The following is a 22,743-nucleotide window of genomic DNA, read 5'->3' on the forward strand; positions in this document are numbered from 1 at the left end:
TGCTGAGGCAGAGAGAGAGGATATACCCTCTGGGACTGCCCCTAGGGTGTGGCCAGAGCATTTTAATTTCCTGTCTAGTCCTGCTCCTGTGGAGGCAACATAACCCGAAGGTGCTGTATCACCGAGGACTACGTCTGTCAATGAGCTAAGAGAAAAGGATTTTACGGTAAGATTTTACAAAAATCCATTTTTTCAGGCATAGGCACCCTGATGCGTGCATTTATATTTGTATGTGCATATATGTGGGGGTAGGGGGATTTTGAGCCTGGGTGTCATTTTAATATTTTACAACAACATTTTTTTTTTACCTAACTTTCTTTTTTTCTATCACATAGGGGACATAAAGTCAGCAACAAGCAGGGGAGGAGAGTGGACATGTGTGCACTCTCCTCCCTCCCTGTTCCCAGCGGCACCTGCAATGCCAATGCTGGGCCTGCAGATGGGCAAGCGGAGCCCAGGATACATATCGGTTGGGGGGGGGGCGCACGCAGGGAGGCGGAATCATTTAGGTGGTAGCCCAGGCGCCAGCACACAATTTCTTGTCGCCATGGCAACCTGAGATTTGTTGAGCCCTGCTAAAATAAACATTTGAGCCAATCGGCAGGAAGGCAAATTAATCACCTCAGTAAATCATGCAGTTTCAGTTTAAACCAGTATGTCCTTATAGCACAAAACACAACCACATGGATAAACTAGAAAGAAAAAAATGCAAAATACCCAGTGAAAAATGTTGTTCTACGTATCAAATCACAGGGTTGGAGTGTGAGTCTTTTGAGACAATTAAACCTTTCCAATTTTTCCACCTGCCTTAGAAAATCAGGCCCTCATCATCATTACTGCTTAGATCCACGTATGAGATGGTGTGTACAGCTGATTGTTTGCTGATGAAGTTGTGATTTGGTGAACAAATGTTATTCCATAAATGTTTCATTTAATGAGTCCTTGAAATGTTGATGTGTTAAAGTGTTAATTGCAAGCAGACACTTTTCACCTCAACTGCAGCACAGCAGGTATTTGTATTCTGTTAATGAATGAACGAAGATCAAAGGGCAGCTTGCACTCTGGAGGGTAAAGAGAAGAATTAATTGTTTCAATCCAGGGCAAATATAGAGCTTGGAACAGATATCCAGTATATTGGACAGAAAATAAAGAATAGCCTAGGGGCCCATGTAATGTTAAGCATGAAAGCATATACCTTAGTATTTTTTCCTTTATGGCTAAAGCAATGGCTCTTTATTTCCCAGTGACCTTCTGAAATTTGCGATGTGTGGTTTGTGTGCTGGAGCTTAGAATGATGTTCAATGAGTGGTATGTTATGCTATATACAACTAAGTACTGTTGTGCCATCACAATAAATGATCACAATGAAGCTAGTTTCTTTGCAGTTTGACAGTGAGGAAAAGGGAGATGCAACAAAGGCCTACAGCCACACGTTCTAAACCTATCCTTAGCTCCTAGTTCCAACAGCGCACATTTTGCAAGTGTATCTAAGGAACAAAGGTCTACAACATGCTCTCCATAGAGCTAACTCAGACTTGAAGACGGATGTCACTGATAGGTTGAGAGTTCTGATGATCTGTAAGCTCTTTAAAGTACATAGGTTTTTAGAGGAAACCGATGTGGTGGGGGTTCCTGATGCGAGAGGTAATGCCTCAACCCCTTGTGCAAACTTTCCTACTGGTTGATTTGATGAAGCCCCCTTGTACAGGGATACGAAAGAAAAGAGGAGCTCATCATAGAGAATGGCCTTCATTTGTACTACCGAGGATCTGTGTTTTTATATAGAAGATCTAAAACAGAATGGGTAACTATTTAGGAGCTTTCTCTTGGCAGTGGGTCTGTGAACGCATGCATTGTAACAGGCGATACCAAACATAGGTGTGATGCAAATGTGGCACAGTTTAAAAGAATGGAGTAATGCATGTTGGGATAGTCAGAGACAAAGTAATCAGCCTGGGTAGAGAATGCAGATGTATGATGCTCTAAGAAGGCTGTGAGTTTTTTTTTTTTTTTTTTATGGATGCAAATTGCCAGTTTGTCTATGGTAAGGAAAAGAGAAACCTAAGCTTCCACATAAGTACCAGTGAACCACAATCCCAAAAGTTCTAGCGCTAAATCTCCTTATAATTTATCCCATATGCGTCAATTGTACTTGTACTGTATCCACAGCCTCTGTAGAAAGTCACTTGGATTGGTGAACTATAATTAAAAAGAACCAAAAGCTACAGTGCTCATGGCTACTCTGTACTATTTGTACAGTAGTACAGAGTGGCCATGAGCGCTTTGGTTTTTGGTTCTTTTTATGTATCAGTGAACTGAATACAATGTTCTTAGTGAAGACAAATAAAGTAATGCTAAAGATAAAATGTATCCTGCCCTACTCTTGTGTAAAATGTATTTTTGTTGTGGTGGCGGGGTAAAGTATTACATTAATTTATCACTATAAGGCCCCTTTCACACATGATGTACGTTTGTCCGCTTTTCATCCATCCGTTGAGGGATGAAAAACGGACATCAATGTATCTCTATGTAAAAACTGATGACAACGGATATTCATCAGTTAACATCTGTTTTCATCTGCTTCCGTCAATGTCCGTTTTTTTGAACGGATTAATGCCCTATTTTTCATCCGTCAAAAAAAAAAAAAAACGGATCGGACGAAAAACGGATGAAAAACTGATGAAAACGGATGACAACGGATGAAAAACGGATGACAACTGACGAAAAACAGATAACAACTGACGAAAAAATGGATAACAACTGATGAAAAACGGATGACAACTGATGAAAAATGGATGAAAAAACGGATGGAAAACTGATACATTTTGACGTGACTGAACTGAAGAACTGAACGAACCGTATGTGTGAAAGGGGCCTAACATGTTTTTCTCATTCAAATTAAACATATTACAAACCTGGACAGTTCTAAAAGAATATGGTATACGATGCAACTCCAGAGGCTTTGGAATTTTTAGCAGATCCACAGATTAAAGCATCTTCAGCTGTGTCCATAGTTCTTCATTAAAGGTGCACTTGGCCCAGTCCCTCTTGCATTGGAGAGCGCATTAATCAAATAGGAAGATTCAGATGGTTGGAGCTAAGCCTGACTTTTAGGAAAGGTCAAGACTTGCATATAACGTCTGAAGGCCATGTACCTTCTGATTGTGTTGATGTGTAGTTTTAACTGATGATAACCTGTTTGTATTGCCCAGGTTTTTGGCAGTTGTATGTTACCCTTAATAACTTGAAATCCTTGAAAACATTAACTTAAATTACAAAAAATGAAACAGCTAATGTACATTCTAAAGCTCAGCTCCAGCTTGGGCAATATACAAATAGCGGCTCTGGCTTTTTATACTAAATTTATCCCCAGCACTGTACATATGGGTATATTGCTCAAAAATGAAGTTATATTAACATCTGTTAAGCATTTGGTTAGACTCATTTTGCACAATTTAGAATTGTTTTTATACCTACTTCACAGCTTTGCATTGTGGTAACGTGTGTTACTACAATGCTTGGTGCCGCAGTTTGCACACAGTACTGACCCTGACAACTAGGGATCAAACCATTATCGACAATGCCGATATATCGGGGGCCAATATGCACTTTCCCCCTGAGGTTACTGATATTGCCGATATTCCAGGAAAGTGTTGTACCGGAGTGAAGCCTGCAGCTAGAGGCATCACCCTGGTACCAGCGTCCATAGCCGACGGTCAGCTGTCTTGTAATGACAACCGATGCGGCTGAGAAGCCGCTCGGCTGTCAGTATAAGGAGCGGGAGGGGACGTCCGCCCCCCTCCCGCCACCTTCCTTGGCTTGCCCGGGTCTCCCGTCCCACCGGGAGACCCAGGCATCCTACCTCCATGGCCGCTGAAGAGAAGACCCGATTAAAGCTGCATTCGGTTTTGATCCGGTCTCCATGTAAAAACCCGGACATCACTTCCAGGCATTCGGCGCCAGATTCAAAGAAATTACAGCATTCAAAACAGCCAAACTTGGCTGTTTTGAATGCTTTTAAGTGCAGAGGAGGGGTTTGGGGTATTTTAGACCCCCAGATCCCTCCACAACTGTACCCGTGAAAAAAAAAAAATAAAAAAAAATGTAAATGTCCGAAAATATCATCCGATACTGATATCCGATGACCAAAATATTGGTATCGGCACTAAAAAAACGATATCGGTCAATCACCACTGCCAACACCCCCAACACAAGGGACCTGCATTGCATGGTAACGCAGTACCATGAGATTCATTAGGCTGCATTGCCAGAAAAGTGTCAGGTGCGTTGGAGTGTACTGGTCTCCCACTCAAAACGAATTGGGCGGCTTTGGACACCGCGTGTTAGCGTGGTCATTAACGTATGTTCCGTAATGCAGTGCAAAAGCATAAAGATTTATTTTAAATGTATTATACTTACTATGCATATAATTTCCAAAAGGACAAATAGTTGATATAGATTTTATATTTAAAAACAACAAAACCTGTCTGTTTCATGTGGGGAGGATGAAAAAACAAAAACCTTGCTGCAAACTTGTTTATAAAATTTAAATGTTAGAAAGGAAATGATTAATCAGCCATCTAAGATAACATTTGCTTTACTCATCTCTGGAGCTTAATGCAAAAAATGTCAAATGTTTTCATTGTATTGCCAGTTTTATTCATTTCTTTATTAAATTGACAAAAAAAAAAAACACTCTTAGAAACCGTCAATGTGCTGGAGAGTTCAGTGATTTGGCTGCTGTGTGTGCCGTGGTTTTCTTGGATACGGCTCACTTATTATTGAAGCCAATGTTTTGTTCACCCACACGATTTCTCCCAGGGCAGAGGAGAAGCTGTGCTGTTTTTTTTTTTTTTTTTGTGTTCTTTTTTTCCTTTGTTTTTCTTTTGGAACAACACTGTGGTGTATTTAGGTTACTGCAGCTGAAAGTGATCGTTTAGTACTGCCAATGTCATGTGACAGGCTTCATCTTGTTTTTTTGGAAGAGTACGTGATACTGTGAACAACAAAATATCAACAGCCTTTCAGTTAGCTGAGCAAAAGTTGAAGAGTGCATGAACCAAAATGTTTTTGTGTTTTTTTTACCCTATTACTGTGGCCAGAATTTGATTATATTATTATTCTTAGGGCTCTTTCACACGGGCGGTCCGATCAGATCCGCCTGTCAGTTTTTTAGGCGGATCTGATCGGATCCTCCATGCAGCTCTATGGGGCAGCGAATGTCAGCGGAGACACCTCCGCTGACACCCGCTGCCATCCACATCCGATCCTGTCCGTGAAATCTGGACGGATGGAAACCCTATTTTTCCATCCGTTCAGTAATCGGACTGGATCTGATGAGAGCGGACAAGCGGTCCGCTCTCATCCGATGCCCCATAGAGGGCAGCGGGGGCTGAGACACCTTCCTCTCCGCTCTGCAAGCGGAGACGGAGCTGTCATCCGCCGGCTCAGCGGGGATCGCGGATCGATCCCCCGCTGGGCAACATGGATCCGCCGATGGAGGCGGACCGTGTGAAAGAGCCCTTACTATACAGGAATTGTATAGCGCCAACAGTTTACAACAGTTTACACAGAGCTTTACATTGTAGAGGAGGGACAGTACAATTACAATACAGTTCATTACAGAAGAAATAGGAGGACACTGCTCATGGAGCTTACAATCTAAAGGGAGAGGGAGGTGATACAAAAGGTAATAGCTGTAGGATATTACTTCCTGTGACATCATTACCCCTTGTATAAACTTCTTACAAGGGCAGCTGCTGCTGGGAGGTCAGTTCCTACTGAGGTAGGCCTCAGATCTCCATCTACCAGGAGCCCTTTCCCTACTCAGTGTGCAGTCTGGTTCTTGATCATCAAGACAGCAATATTGTTTTGCTGGGAGGAAAATCCATGTATGCTTTTTGAGAGATAAGAGAGGCCTGGGGTATAGAAGGAGTTCTGTTCTCCAGCAGGCATACTAACAATAATGGGTGAGATTTCAGTGCAGCAAAGGCACTGTGTTGTCAGTCAAACAAAAAGCTAGAAGCATGCTGGAATTCTGGCAAATTCACAGGCAAGTATATAGGCATCTTTTGCAGGTGTGTACTGAGATTTTGTTTTTGTTTTTTACCCTGACATACATTTTAACTTTGACTTGTAAAGTCAGGTCCATAAATATTGGGACATCGACACAATTCTAATCTTTTTGGCTCTGTACACCACCACAATGGATTTGAAATAAAACAATTTGGATGTAAATACCCTCAAATTAAAGCTGAAAGTCTGCAGTTAAAGCACATCTTGTTTGTTTAATTTCAAATCCATTGTGGTGGTGTATAGAGCCAAAAAGATTAGAATTGTGTCAATGTCCCAATAGTTATGGACCTGACTGTATGTACATGTTTTGACATTTATTTTATACTCTGCTCACAAATTTAAATCTCTCCATAGCCCATTAGCTTCCATTCACTATAACCAAGCTTTCACCTCAGGCCTCACTCCATGATACTTTATTTTCTGGTCTAACAAAGGCCTTTTGCTTGTAGCTGAATTTCTGCAATGACCAAGGTATTTATCAAGACAAATCATGTTCGAAAAATGCCAAATGCCAATCAAAGAGCCCTTTTTTTAAAAAGCTTTGGAATGGCAATTTCATCTAAAAACTATGAGATCAGTCATGACATCCGCCTTTGTAAAAATATTGACAAGATACTGGGTCACATTTCTGCTATATATGGATTGCTCATTTCAAAATTGAATGAATTGCTTTATTTGTATAGATCATAGGTCTGCAACCTGCGGCTCCGGAGCCGCATGCGGCTCTTTTGAACCTTTGCCGCGGCTCCGGGGCGGATGATAGCGAGGGGAGGAGGCGCACTGTGCGCCCCTACACTTCCCCGACACTCCCCACTGTGGCGCTGTCCTGGCTGTGACGTCGCGTGGGGGGGGGCGGTGCGTGCGTTAGTCACACACCGTCCCGACGTCACCTTCCCGCCCGCTGTCGGAGAGGAGGGCTAGGCACGCATGCAGGACGAAGAAGACGTCAGCAGCAGCACGCCAGGCACCAGTGTGAGGCAAGTGAAGTGATGCCTCGGGGGGGGCACACACTGCTTTGAAGGGGGCACGCACGCACGCTGGTCTCTGCATTGAAAGAGGGCATGTATGCTGGTCACTACATTGTAAGGGGGCATGTATGCTGGTCACTACAGTGAAAGGGGCATGTACGCTGGTCACTACATTGTAAGGGGCATGTACGCTGGTCACTACATTGTAAGGGGGCATGTATGCTGGTCACTACATTGAAAGGGGCATGTATGCTGGTCACTGCATTGAAAGGGGCATGTACGCTGGTCTCTGCATTGGGGTATGATCATTGGGCATAGCAAATTTTGCTATGGGGCCCTGTAATTTCTAATTACGTCCCCCCCGGTAGGTTTTTGTAGGTTTTGCGGCTCCCAGTTTTTTTTTTTTCCTTCGGAAACGGGTCCAAGTGGCTCTTTATGTCTTAAAGGTTGCAGACCCCTGGTATAGATGGTAATCAGCTGGGAGAGCAAACACTAGGTCTTGGAAATCCTCATTCATTTAATTTACATTGATAAAAGTTAAGTTGTCATGGATAATGATGAATGAAAGACGAACAGCAAATAGACAATTGTAATGCAGTATGGACCTACACTAAATCTTCATCAAAACTTTACAGCACTGGAAGTTAATTATAAAGTTATGACACACTAGTATCTGGCCCCTACAAGAATATCTAAATGTGCCCCTCTACTTACCAGCTTGTTTCTGTGGCTGCAAAAACCCAGGCACCCATCTCCATATATGGTGATCCTGCCCCATAGCCAGCTCATTTTGGACAGAAATCTTTCAGATCCTCGCCACCCTCTTTGTGCACCCGGTTGCCCTTGACCCAATAGTAGCCTTTATGAACCGAAAACCGGATAACATCACAAAGAACCAGTTTGCTAAATAAATCAAATCTTACTCCTGGAAATTTCCCCTCACTGAATCTGGTGAAGGTAAAAAACAGATTAACGCTAGCCATGGCCCATAAGTTGAGGCGATTTTATGTAATAGGGTTACACGATATGCCAGAACCTGGTAACCATGGGTATATCATTATTATCCCCTGCACTTCAACTCCACTCTCACTTCTACTGCGGGAAAGAGGGATCTGATATTTTAACAGAATAGGTAATTGCATGAATGATCACGCAGAATGCTAATTTTCAGTTACTAAGCATGTTCCAATGTAAAAGTAATAATGCAAAACAGTTCAGTCCAAGTAAAAGTCGCAGTGCCGCTCTAAGCTGAGATCCCCCCACCAGTTGCAGTGAAGGTAGCTGGCATCAGTGCATCATTCAGAGGTGTAAGAGCATTATCAAAAAGAAGAAAAGGCACCACTCACCAACCCAGTGCAATAGTATGTAGATGAATGTTGCCTCAGCCAGTGCCGCTCCAGCCACGCCACTGTTTTTCACTGCTCACTGGGCTTGGTCAGTCGGAGTAACATGACTGTGTAGCATAGTCTCTAAAAAGACTCTATACCAACAGAGAGTCTATCTGAGAATCACTACTTCAGGTAAACAGTACTAAACACAAACCACCATGTGAACCCAGCTATGGCCTGCCCGAAGGCCTCCTATAATGACTGTTGAGATCTCCTGCTTCACAGTCCCAGGGTTGTATCGGGTTTACTAATCTGAGTAAACCATCTTAACAGCATGCAGGTTTTTGATGGCCACTGCCCTTTGCCATTTCACGCTTGGTGATTCATTAACGACTGCTTAAAATGTGCGTTTGGACCATCTTGCTCCCCCATTTTTCTTTATCGAGTATAGCTGTGTGGGCTCCCTGTACAGGGAAATGTAACCCTTTGTAGCAGGACTGTTACGGATATTCATCTTACGCCTCCTAAAAAAGCGAAATGTGTAGAGTCTTGACCATGTCCATAAGTGATGCAGTAAGTCCTCTACTTAACTCATGATCTGGAATGCCAGATATGGTGACAGAGCAATATGATTGAATGGAATAGGTTGGTTGAGCAAAAGTCATGGACTGGTCATTAGGAGATGTATCTGGAGTACTATATGAGAATGTAACATCTTTGTTTTTATAATTGTAATTTTAACTTTGAAATTGTTTTTCTACACCAATAAAAAAGTAAATGATTTTAGCAACAGTTGCACATCTGTTGAATGTTTTTTGAGAGGTAACCCCTTAAAAGTCAAATTTTCACCTTTCCTGTATATAAATGTGTATTTGTATAATATATATATGTAAGTAACTGCTGCTTTTGCATGTCTTTACACAGGACACTGGAAGAGAATGTGTACAATATTTCCCTGTCCCTGGCACAGCGTTACCAAGTTCCTCTTTGGGAGGTTTACATGACACACTTAGAGTACCTGTTCTCCGACAGTGGGTGAGTATCACCACTCAGGTGTTTCTTTTCTACCCTACTCTCTGTTAGCGGGTGGTGCATACGCTTCATTGCTAGAATTATTGTTACTGCGTTCATGATATCCACCAACTATTATTTCCTTTATTTCAAGCACATAACTGCAGAACACTTTCCTTCTCCTAAATGTGCTCTTTATTCTCAGAGAATAACAAAAGCTAAGAAATAAACATAGAAACAGAACTAAGACAGAATTTTATTAAATCGACCAATCAAGCACGTCCCTAAAGGCAGTTTTTATATTGTAGATTATTCTGTTAAAATCTGCATGTCAGGGCTTGTCTTTAACTCAAGATATGTCAAATGTTTTCATTTTAGTACACATTTTAATCATTGTTGGAAAATGTACTGGATTATTTTTTTTAATGTTTATTACATTTATAGGTGTGTTGTGCCGTGTTTTCTTCATTATATGTTACACAATTCTTTGTTGGTGCCCTCTGTAGTGGATATTTATGTGTTAAAATCCCTGATATTGTAAATCCATTACATCCTAAAACCCTTATGTGCTTTCCCAAACCTGATTATTGCTCTGTAGTTATGATAAGAAGCCTAACTGACCAATATATGTAGCAAAGAGAAGGCTTTTAGCGTAATAGGGCACATTGGCTTCTGGCATAATGATGAAGGCACTATGTTTCTGACTGCTATTCTCACAAGATTTGGAGTGAGATTTGGTGATGTCACTGTTTTGGCTGCTCACTGTTCTCCTTTCCTGAAGATACAGCTATTTTTGAGGACAGTGAAAGGATCTCCCTGCTTCTTGCTTCATTCATTCTCTGGATTAGTGCTTTCTGCACCTCTCCTGTTGCTTCTTAAATTTTGATCCACCAGTTATCAGATCACCAGTCAACAGAGTGACAGCTTTGACATGAGAAAGGAAAGCCTTGCTCTTTTTTTTTTAAAGATGCTGCTTCTACACAGAGAAACAGTGCAGATGAAGACATGTTTAGTCAGTAATAGGGAAAAGACCAGCTGCAGGAAACCTCCTGGTGATTAAATACCTCCAAAAGAAAGCTCTATCTGTCTCAAAAAAAATAATAAAAAATAAAATTTCTCTTACGTCCTCTAAGTCATCACTGTTGGGTATTAATTTTCGCTCCACAGGAGTAGCTAGGCATAAATACTTAGTCAAAAGAACAAAGGCATTTGCATATACACACCCATGGGGGCTGTCCCATCTGGTCAATACCCCCCTGCAGTGACTATTCCCAACTCAGTTTCTTTCTGCCTAGTGTCAGGAGTAGTTAGGATTCCCTGTGCTGGGGCTACAGTCTCAGCCTAACTAATCTTTTATTTGATTTTCTTTGAAAATGTCAGTTTTTTCTTACTTTACTACCTGTTTATTTTGTCAGCTTTTAGTTTTTAGTCGATTCTTCGGATGAAGATGGATCATGCGGTGCTTGGATTCGGACTGACCGCCCTGGTACTCCAGGGCAGAGGGTCAGATGGACCCCCAGCCCGCCATCGAGCGTTCGGCCGTGGTTCGTCCTGGCACTATTAACGACCCATCCCTGCTCGCAGCAGGGATGCAGCCGTGAGGTGGCTACCTCACAGGACACATCTGCGATGCTGCAGTGTCATGTCCCTGGCTAACGGCACTCCCTGTCAGATGAGGACAGCGGCTTTCTGTTCTGAGAGGCTCCCCACGCCATCTGGTACAGGTAAGTACTTCTGTGTGGGGCCTCTGTCTGGGGTGGCAGTCCTGTGTTGCTGTGTGTCCCCCATGTCTTGTGCCTGTGTGACTCCCTGATGCCGTCCCTGCGGGGATTGCTTGTGCATGCGCTGCTGTGCTGTATGTTTTTGGGGGTCCCCTTCCCTGTGTCACTTCGGTGCTTGTTGGGGGTGCAGACTGTGTGTGTAGCGGCCGCAGCGGGGTGAAACCGTGCGGTCCGCCATTTTAGGTATGGGCAGGCATGTTTGGCTTCACTATGGGCAATACTACATGCTGTTTTGGCGCCATCCGCCGCCATTTTGCGGTGGCAGAACGATCGTTCCAACCGCATGTTTGGCGGCCATTTTGCCGGAGCCTTCCATTCAGTCCTATGGGGCAGCCATTTTCCCTGAGTGATGCAGCTTATGGTTCAGCCCACTCTGACAGCACTTCCTTTTCCTCTGAAGCAGGACATTGGTGGTAACACTCTGCGGGGCTCTGCAGATTATCTCTTTCAATTACCTTCTGTATTGTCATTTCTGGCTCAGTTTTTTCTTCTCCTGTTTGGGGGTCTTTGTCACTGTAACTGTAGCGGTGGGCTGCGCACTCCGCAGCGGTCTTAAAGGGGCAGTACCAAATTTATTGCACTGTTGTTTTTTCATCTTGGGCAATGGATTCTCAGGACAGCAAATACCCCCTAGCTCTGGTGGGGGATCCCAGTTCTCCTGTGGCCCCTCTGAGACCTGATTTGGCCACTGTAGTGGCGACCTTGGTGTCCAATATGGAAATGCTGATGGCTGAACGTGCTGCTAAAAAGAGGCCCAGATTGTCCCTCTCTTCTGATTCAGATGGTGATATGGCTGCTGCAGTGAGCGTGCCCTTTTCAGGTTCTCGCTCATCCTTAGACCTGCTGGGGTCTGAGGGGGAGGCAGAGGTGGAGGGGGTTGATATCTCCTCCCCAGGGTCGCCTGAAGAGCGAGCGACCATGGATGAATTGATAGTTTCTGTTAAGGAAACACTACATTTGGAGGATGAGCCCAGTCCTCCGGGCATTGTGTCCTCCTTTGGGACACACAGGACCCGCAAGTCGGCACAGGTTTTTCCCTGCCCCGCTGAGTTTCATTACACTGTTAATGAAATGTGGCACACTTTAAAACGTTCATTCCTGGCACCTAGTCGGTTCAAGTTGCTTTATCCCTTTGCACCGGCTACGGAATCACGATGGTGTGTGCCTCCACAGGTGGATCACACTGTGGCCGTGTTAAACAAGGCTACCTTGGTTCCTTCTGAGGATACCTGGTTTTTCGGGATCCCACTGACCGGCGGTTGGAGTCTCTAGCCCGCCATTCCTATACGGTGGCGGGCTCGTTGCTCAGACCCGTTTTCGCGTCCGTTTTGGTGGCTCAGGCGGTGGCTGATTGGACTAAGGTGCTTAGGAGCAACCTCGTGTCTGATGCTGTTCCGCCTGCCCGGCTGGATATGGTGGATCAAATCCACCAAGGAATCGTGTATCTGTGTGATGCGGCCTTAAATGAGGCCCCTTTAGTAGCACGCCTCTCTAGTGTCTCGGTACTTAACCGGCGACTGATATGGCTGAAGAGCTGGTCGGCTGACCCGTCCTCGCGGAAAACAGTTTCTGATTTTCCCTAAGCTGGTTCTCGCCTTTTTGGCGAGGCGTTGGATACCCTGGTGAAAGGCGTCACAGGGGGCAAGAGCACTTTGCTGACCCAGAACCCGAAGAACAAGTCCTTTCGTGGCAAGAGGGGTTCTGCGCCTCGATCCACTCAGGGGTCCTTTCGTGCCTTTCGGAACCAATCCAAGGGCAAGCCCTTCAAGGCCCAGGGCAGCCAGAAGAAGCCCTGGGCGGGCAAGCAGAAGTCAGGCAATGCCGGCTCGGCGGGTCAGTCCGCCTCTGCCTGAAGGGGCGCCCTCATCCATTTCAGGGGTGGGGGGACGTTTGCGCGGTTTCCTCCAACCTTGGCTCCTCCGGATTTCGAACAGGTGGGTTCAGAAAATCATTCGATCGGGGTACAAGATCGAATTCCTTTCCCGGCCAGCGGACAGATTCTTTCCCTCAAATCTTCATTTGCCTCCTGGGCGTCTGCAGGATCTACACCAAACGGTGCAGGACCTTCTTGCTCAGGGGGCGATTGTCCCGGTGCCTCATCGGGACAGGTTTCGGGGATTTTATTCCAATCTGTTCACTGTGCCCAGGAAGGAGGGCAAAGTACGCCCTATTCTGGACCTAAAAGCGCTGAACCACTTCGTGCACGTTCGAAAGTTCCGTATGGAGTCTCTCCGCTCGGTGGTGGCCTCCCTAAGTCCAGGGGAATTCCTGGCCTCAATAGATCTAAAAGATACATACCTGCACGTCTCCATTTTCGAGGTTCATCAGCGGTACCTTCGGTTTGCTGTCACAGAGGACCACTATCAGTTTGTGGCGTTACCTTTCGGTCTCGCTTCGGCTCCAAGGGTCTTTACCAAAGTGATGGCACCGGTTCTCGGCCTGTTAAGGGCACAGGGCATTGTGGTCTTGGGGTACCTGGACGATCTCCTTCTGAGATCGAGTGTCAGTCAGGACCTAGTGCGCGTGTCCACCACGGTGCAGACGCTACAGGAGTTCGGATGGACCATCAACGTTCAGAAATCGACGTTGTCTCCATCGGTTCGTCTTCCCTATTGGGGAATGATTCTGGACTCTGCTCAGGCAAAAGTGTTTTTTGCCGGAGGACAAGCTCCGGACCTTGCAGGACGAAATCAGGTCCCTCAGGGACAACCCGTCCTCGTCACTCAGGACCTGTATGCTGGGCCTGGGGTTGATGGTTTCGGCCTTCGAGGTGATACCCTTTGCTCAGTTTCACACGCAGGCTCTCCAGGCAGAGATCCTGGCCAGGTGGGACAGACTGCCTCAGTCCCTGGATCTGGTTGTCTCATTGAGTCGTCAGACCAGATTGGCTCTTCTGTGGTGGCTCCAGTCCCCGATGGTGTCGGCAGGCAAGTCCTTCCGTCCGTTGTTGTGGACGGTGATTACCACAGATGCCAGCCTGTCGGGCTGGGGTGGAGTCCTGGGCAACCTGTCTGCCCAGGGCACTTGGTCGGAGGAGGAGTCCTCACTCCCGATAAATGTGCTGGAATTGCGAGCGATAAAACTCTGTCTCTTCCAGTGGTCGGACCGACTTCTGGTCCGTCCTTTTCAGGTACAGACGGACAATGCTACCGCGGTGGCTTACATCAACCACCACGGGGGCACCAGGAGTGCCCGGGCGGCCCGGGAGGTGACCGACATTCTGTCTTGGGCCAAGACTCATATCCTGGCGATTTCGGCAGTTCACATTCCGGGTGTGGAGAATTGGCAGGCCGACTATCTGAGCCGCCAGACCCTGGAACAGGGGGAATGGTCCCTGCACCCGGAGGTCTTCCAAATGCTGTGTGCGAAGTGGGGATCCCCGGACGTGGATCTGTTCGCATCTCGGGTTAAACCAAAAGGTGGAAAGGTTCGTGGCAAGAACGCACGATCCTCTGGTGGACACCTGGGATGCGTTGGTGGCCCCTTGGTATCAGTATTGTCTGATGTATGCCTTTCCTCCAATTCAGTTGTTATCCAGGTTCCTCCGCAGGTTAGCCTCGGATCCGCACCTGGTGATTCTGGTGGTGCCGGACTGGCCACGCCAGTCCTGGTGCGCCGAAGTTGTTCACCTGGCAGTGGCGCCTCCGTGGCGGCTGCCAATGCGGGAAGATCTCCTGTCTCAGGGTCCGATCTTCCATCCGTCTTTACAGTCACTGGCTTTAATGGCCTGGCTGTTGAGACCCAGGTCCTGAGGGACAGGGGTCTCTCCCCTGAGGTCATCCCTACCCTTGTGAAGGCTAGGAAGACCTCCTTTGGTAAAATCTATTACCGTACCTGGAAGGCCTATTTTGCCTGGTGTGAGTCCAGGGGGCTCCCCCCTCGCTCATACTCGGTGTCAAGAGTGTTGGCCTTCCTCCAGTCTGGGGTGGACCAGCGCCTGGCACTGGCCACGATAAAAGGCCAGGTGTCCGCACTGGCTGTTCTTTTCCAACGCCCTGTGGCGTCTCATTCCCTGGTTCGCACCTTCATTCAAGGTGTGCGACATTTGGCTCCTCCCAGGAAGGAGCATTTGCCTCCATGGGACTTGAACTTGGTTCTGTCCGTGTTACAGCGTGCTCCCTTTGAAAACATATGGGAGATATCGTTACCTCTGCTGTCTAAGAAGGTTGCCTTTTTGGTGGCGATCACTTCAGCTCGCAGGGTATCGGAACTGGCGGCGTTGTCTTGCCGTTCTCCGTACTTGGTGATTCACAAGGATAAGGTGGTTTTGCGTCCGCATCCCTCCTTTCTTTCTAAGGTGATCTCTGAGTTCCACATTAATGAGGACATTGCCCTGCCTTCGCTTTGTACGAAGCCTAAGCATCCTAAGGAGGTTGCTCTGCATTCCTTGGATGTGGTCAGGGCGATCAGGGTTTACCTGTCGTCTACAGAATCCTTCCGTAAGACGGATTCCCTCTTTGTCCTTCCTGAGGGACCTCGGAAGGGCATGGCTGCGTCTGCAGCAACTATTGCCAAATGGATCAGACAGACCATTGAACAGGCTTATGTTTTGAAGGAACGGGTTCCACCCTACCCTGTTAAGGCACACTCTACCAGATCTGTGAGTGCGTCCTGGGCCTATTGGCATCGGGCCTCGGTGGCCAAGGTGTGCAAGGCTGCGACTTGGTCGTCAGTGCACACTTTTTCCAAATTCTACAAAGTAGATGTTCTGGCGTCAGCTGATGCCTCCTTTGGCCGCAAGGTTCTCAGTGCGGCAGTGCCATGAAGGACCCTTGTTTTTTTGTGGGTCCCTGGCTGTTGGTGTTTGCTTTCCTGGGTTGTTGCTCCTGTTGAGCATTGTTTTCTGTTGCCCAGCAGGTTCTCTTACTGTCCATGTAAGGTTCCTTTCTCTGATGTGGGTACTGCGTTGCCTTTTCTGTGGTTGTGTCTCCCACCCCTCATGTCTATACTGCTTTGGGACATCCCAACAGTGATGACTTAGAGGCGACGGCGACTGTCGGAGGACGCAAGAGAAAACTGAATTTTTGTAAAATCTTAACTGTAAAATTCCTTTCTCTGAGTCCTCCGACAGTCGCCGCCCCCCACCCCTCTTTTGGGGTTGTGTTCTTATTACCTACTGCTATGCTACCAAACTGAGTTGGGAGTGGTCACTGCAGGGGGGTATTGACCAGATGGGACAGCCCCCATGGGTGTGTATATGCAAATGTCTTTGTTCTTTTGACTAAGTCTTTATGCCTAGCTACTCCTGCGGAGCGGAAGTCAATACCCAACAGTGATGACTTAGAGGCGGCGGCGACTGTCGGAGAAAGGAATTTTACAGGTAAGATTTTACAAAAATTCAGTTTTGATGACAGTGTTACATGCCTGTAATGAGAAATTGTCACTCAAAGTTTGACAGCACTAAAATCTAAAAATTGGCCTAGTCTGGAAGGGGGTGAAAGTGCCTGGACTTTAAGTGGACTTAAAGTGGTTAAGTATTTTAAGTACTAAATACTTACCACTACTAAACGACTGTATCCTTTGCTTTCAGTAAAAATGTTTCTTGCCGCACTAATATTGTAGTGGTCTTTCATAGCATAGCTGAGTAGCAGCCATATTCATCAGCATGAGTGTCCTCACATAGATCAGGTAAGCTATATTGCCTTTATTGTCCCCCAGACTAAAAGAGCAGTTAATCCTTGCAATCGGTTTTATAGTACAGAGAGCAGGCAGCCCCTACTAACATAATGATTTTCCTACTGATTGTAGAAAACACATGAAATTACAAGTGCTTCTAAGCTGGGAACTCTCACAGCTGTCCTCTAGGTATCCCCTGCATAGCTCAGTCCTTGCTCACTTTGCTAGGATAGACCTATTCTTTCTCATTAATCAAGAGTTTTGCCTATTAAATGCTGCAGCTCTAGATATTATCCCCGGACAGCATGAAAAATCATCAAAGTGGCATTGCTATTCTGTTGGCATTAAAAAAAAAAAATAAGTATGGCTTTTTTTTTTTTCCCAAAGTTATACTTACCTAGGTGGATGCAGCATTGGTCCCCCGGCGCCTCCTACATTTTAAAACACCGCCTATTGCTCGGTTATGACAGCTCCCTGAGAAGAGAGGTGCTGACTGTCAGTCAGCAGCTCTTCGCTTTGCCTCCTTCTCACTCACTGGGGAGCTGAGCTGTGGAGGGATGGGGAGACACTGAGCCGGGTGTCGGCCCAGGCACCTGGCGGATCCCGACTTCCATTTTTGCGACGACGCGGCACTTGGACTGACTTCTGTGACGTCAGCAGAGAGGGGACTTCAGCGCGCTTTCTGCTGAAAACGTGTCACAGGAGTGCAAAATTAATTGCACACATGTGATCCATAGGAGAAGTACAGCCAAACTAGCTTTCGCTATACTTCACCTTTAGGGGTTTCCAGTAATACAGGTGCATCTCATAAAATTTAAATATCATCAAAAGGTTAATTTATTTCAGTAATTCAATTCAAAAAGTAAAACCCATATTTCTATTTCGTTCATTGATAGACACAGCTCCTGATCTTCTTAACCATTGGGTTATACTGCCTAGTCAGGAGTAATGACCTAGTTCCTTGCTAGGATCTCTGGTCCTGGCAATTTTTCCTTTTTCTAGAAATATCACTATGAGGAAAAAGTCCAACACATGCAAATGATGATCCACAATTGAAGATGAAAGTCCAGCCACCAAAGAGTGGAATCAATAAGGTAGAAACATCACCACCGTGTGCACCAGAATGTAAAAGATGTCTGCTTACCAGAACCTCATGACCCACCTGTTAGGGCGGGTCAAATGAGCGTGTAGTAGAGAAATCCAAGGAGGGGGTCCTCTGGGTTGAGGGAACCAATCCGATAAGATCACTCCAAAGCAAGCAGGTTTCCGACATTCAGACAAATCAATGCAGCAGATGACAATACCATACCCACAGATCCCAGGGATTGCCTCCTCTTCTTCTTCCCCCACTGATCGATCACACTGCCTGCCCAATAGAGGAGCTCCCACCAGGGAATTAGAGGTGGGAGCTGCTGCACAGAAGACTCCATCTCCGGGCGATCCCCGATCTCCCTGATCCCATCTCCACCCCCTCCCCCTGCAGCAGCCGGCTAGCTGCTCCTCTATTGGGCAGGCAGTGTGATCGATCAGTGGGGGAAGAAGAAGAGGAGGCGATCCCTGGGATCTGTGGGTATGGTATTGTCATCTGCTGCATTGATTTGTCTGGATGCCGGAAACCTGCTTGCTTTGGAGTGATCTTATCGGATTGGTTCCCTCAACCCAGAGGACCCCCTCCTTGGATTTCTCTACTACACGCTCATTTGACCCGCCCTAACAGGTGGGTCATGAGGTTCTGGTAAGCAGACATCTTTTACATTCTGGTGCACTCGGTGGTGATGTTTCTACCTTATTGATTCCACTCTTTGGTGGCTGGACTTTCATCTTCAATTATGGATCATCACTTGCATCTGTTGGATTTTTTCCTCATAGTGATATTTCCAACATTTGAATTATTGGCGCTGTACTTTGTATTTTGTATTTCTGATAAGTTGTTTTTGTACTGGCTGCCTTTTTGCTAAATTTATCTATATATCCAGAGTGTGACCGAGCGCGGTCTTTTTTATTTATTTAATTTCTTCTTTTTGGATTTTTTTCTGCTGTTTTTCCCCTGTGAGATCTACAATCAACTGCCGGACTGGGCGACGGGCTGGATAATCTAGATCCAGTGGTCACCCCAGTCTGGCCAGCTCTGCGCTAGGTCAGCCACGTCATAGCCCCACTGGACAGGGGGTGGCCTGCGAGTTAAACGCCTCACGAGGTCTCATATGACTGGGTCTCAGCCTGCGCTGCACCGTTCCTCCTGGCTGACAGCACCCCCTTTTGTTGGCCAGGAGGTTCTGTCTGGAGCGGTGCCCGCCTGGTTTCTGGTGTCGTGGAATCTTTTACTCTCTACCTGGCAACCTGTTAGGCAGTGATGCCAAAAAAAAAAAAAATACATATGTAGCTACATAGGGAGACCAGACGGTATCAAGAAGTATGAACCAGAATGATCGGTTTTATTTGTCCGTGTTTCAGATGACATACACAACATTGACGTATATAAGGTAGGTTGTGTCAAAAAATATTGTTTGACCAATCAAAGGTTAGTATAAACTACAGCAAGCTCAGAGTTAATATTTAATAGTCTTGTGATTGCATTTTTTTTAAGGGGTCACCATCAAAGATATTTATGTCTTGCGGTTATTTTGCAGACAGCCATCTGGCACTCTTTTCAGACAGGTTCCACAATTGTAGATCAAATGTTTCAGCAGTCATCAGATTTATTTACCACTTTGTGCAAGTGTGCATGTAAAATAAAGAAATAGACTCAGATTATTATTATCATTAAGAAAGCCATTTTGTTCTAAGCAGCCATCTTGCCACCTCATCCCCCCCCCCCCCTTGAGAATTTACTAATCACCCTAACTACCTATCCACTTGTCAGATCCTCCCGAGGGTGCAGCCCCTTTTGCTTGGGACACTGGCCCAGAAGAGGGAAAACTTTAGTGGGGGATGTCCGATTCTTGCTGAGGTGGAAATTGTTTCTTCATACATGGGGGGTTGAGGTGACAGATATCTTTTTTACAGCATACTTAGTATCATCAATCACTTCTTGTCTCTGTATAGAGTTGAAATAAGTTGTCTCTTTGGCCTTGGTAAACTTATCAATCAAACACATGATTATTTTAATCAACCGGTAATCAGAGATCAGAATTATCGTAAACATCAGTATGAGTACCCCCAGCCTCTGTATTTTAGGAGATATTTAGGATAAGGCAAGACTTCCAAAGGACTGTGTTTATCAGGATGAGCGGACACCATTGAGATCAAGGAGGCTATAGTGCATGTACCTGTGGCACGCGGAGGGAGCCATCTATAAGCTTTATTACCACAGACATAATAGATTCCTGACCCCCCAGTGTGACCACCCATGGGTGAAGATGGGTATTATTTGGTGCATAATACCCCAGTTGCTGTCTGAACAACAGAAACTTGAGGGCTTCACCTAGGTGAGACACATCCATGTTGTCATTCAATATGGCCTGTATTTTATGTTTTATAGTCTCATTTTTGTAATGCATGCAAGTTTCATTTTTTGGGCTGTCAGTTGTGGACAGGATATGTTTATCAGTGCTTCTGAACAGTCTACCCTCCCTACATCAGTTTTATTTCCATGGAACGTTATACACAATGTGGAGTTCTTGATTAGGCCTGCAACTTTCAGGGAAACTTACATGTCCTTTCCTGCACTGGTACTGTTTCTATAGGATTTTGGAAACTCAGATTTAGGTCCTTCAGTGTAAGTGGGTTTTCTAGCACAGGTATATTCTGGGTCTCTGTAGGTAATTTGGAACATATCTGTGTATCCTGGCTACCTGGTATTTAAGCCTTAAGAGTGCATTAGGCCTAGGGTTGTCTGGCGTGTATCCATGTATCTCTTCCTTCTACCTTAAGGGATGTTGGCGTGACCAATTGCACCCTTAGTGGCCGTCAAACCAAGGTTCGAGACTTCTCCTGATGTGTCTCTTGATTACTGCCCAATCACCAGGGCTTATTTTATGACTTTTAGTATCCTCATGTGGATCTGGTAGGGCTGAAAACACAGGGGTATGTATTTATGTCAATTGTTTTTGAAGTGCTGCAAAATATCCAGTAAGATCTGAGTGTATAGCTTGCAATTGCTGTGGGAAATAGAGACCTGCTTTAGGAGCACACCCAAAGTGTACCTACACCGCTCTTGGGAGTGTTCCTGATAGAATGAAACACCATAGGTAAGCACTCTGGCCAAGGTTTACCTGTTTCTGCCATTATCCTGCGCAGCCTGTTTTTTTATTGTACCATTCAACCTTCTACCTTCCCGCTACTCTGTGGGTGATATGGAGTATGAAAGGCTTGTTCAATATTTAGTGCAGATAGGATTTTTTGTAAAACCTTTCCTGTGAAGTGAGTACCCTTGTCACTTTCAATAGTCTCTGGTATCCCGTACCTTGCTGTGGCTTGTACTGTACCACTGAAAAATGGCCAGGCCTCAGGCCACCCCGAAAAAATACACAGACCAATGCATGTGCATAGGGACCAGAATGTGGGAGATCAATGTAATCTATTTGAATTCTCTGGAAAGGATAGTCTGGCTTAGGGGTGTGCTTCTGCGAGGTGTTTACAGTCCTACCAGCATTGATCCTAGCACAGGTAGGACAAGAAGCAGTATGTTCTGCAGCTTCTCCAGAAAAACCTGGTGCTAACCAGTGTTCCCTTACCAAGGTGGTCAATATAGTCTTTGAGTTATGACATGGTCCGTGAGCTTCAGCTGCCATCATTGGGTACAGGGCCTGAGGTAGACAGAGATGTTCCTCCAGCAACCAGTGTCATCTGGTGTTGCACCTCTCTTCTGCCACTTCTCACGTTCCTGTGAGGGGGGCTTTTTTCTGCAATGATATCAAGATTGCCATACTTACTGGGGTTGGTTGCTTTCCTGCAAATGTCAGTACCCGTATGGGCACTTGTTCCAGTGCAGCTGTCTACATACTGGATTGATGCCGTCCCTGTGTCAGTGGGAGCCCACCTATCTAAATGACAGGAGGCAATGCCCCTGGATTCAATCTGACCAGTACTGGCTGTACATTGAGTAATCCTACGTCATACTTGTCTACCGCCCACAATTTGTCAGGCACTGGTAATTGGAGTTTGCTCTTATTTGTAAGTCACTTCCTTAAATTGCTGGAGAGGGCAAGGGGTCCCTCCCAGCCCCACCCCTTCCACATTTCTGTTACTAACTAACTCTTTGGGCACCGCTTTCCTCCATATGCTTCTAGCCGTCCCTGTATAACATAAAAATGTTTTTCCTGGATCAAAAGGCAGCTGCTTAAACATCAGCTGAATCTGCACTTCTGATCCAGTTTTTGGTGCTCTGATAGGATATGCGGACACTGGTTGGCTGAATCCCTATATACTGTCTTGATCATTTCTCTGAGAGACCGTGGACCTTTGCTTATCAGGGGCCCTGCAAGTTTTTGTAAAATGTCCTGTCTTCCCACAGTTATAGCAGGTAACTTTCCATTTATCTGTCCAATGCTCACTTTAATTTTCTTTTCTCTCATTCTCCCTTCTAGGCTTCGCTACATCCATAACCCTCTGTCTTAATTGATTCTTCTCTGCACCAGTAATGACAGGAATTAACATACTTTCATCTTTCAAAATACCCTCATAAGACTTTGTCTTAGGCTGTTCCTCAGATAGAGGAACAACCTTTTCCCCTGTCTCTGTCTGCGAAGGAGCAACCACGCTAGCCGTTTCTTGGGGGGTCACGGCAACTTTCATCTCTCTTCCTTCTTTATAGATCAAGACAGAGCCTGCTGTTTTTTTTTTTTTTATGGTGAGAAGATATGGGCAGTCCCAGGAGGTATACTCCCCCTTAGGGAGCCGCACTGGGCCGTCATTTTGTTGTAGCTTATTTTCTGTATAGGCTGGCGGCAATTTTGCATTAGTCCGGCATTGAACTGCATGGCAGTCATTACTGTGGAGCCTTCTGGGCATCCATTTTAGTTG

The 22,743-nt window shown here is 45.7% G+C and overlaps 1 protein-coding gene across 1 annotated transcript in view; it reads left to right on the forward strand.

Annotated features, from left to right (window-relative positions):
* Positions 1 to 22,743, forward strand: part of NBAS (NBAS subunit of NRZ tethering complex) — a 1,303,215-nt gene that overhangs the window by 873,645 nt on the left and 406,827 nt on the right. Inside the window, exon 42 of the mRNA XM_082252487.1 lies at positions 9,296 to 9,406. Coding sequence (XP_082108613.1) covers positions 9,296 to 9,406 — 111 coding nt within the window. The remainder of the gene's footprint in view (positions 1 to 9,295; positions 9,407 to 22,743) is intronic.

Source organism: Pelophylax lessonae (assembly GCF_965119305.1).
Source record: "Pelophylax lessonae genome assembly, chromosome: 3".
NCBI classification, from domain to species: domain Eukaryota; kingdom Metazoa; phylum Chordata; class Amphibia; order Anura; family Ranidae; genus Pelophylax; species Pelophylax lessonae.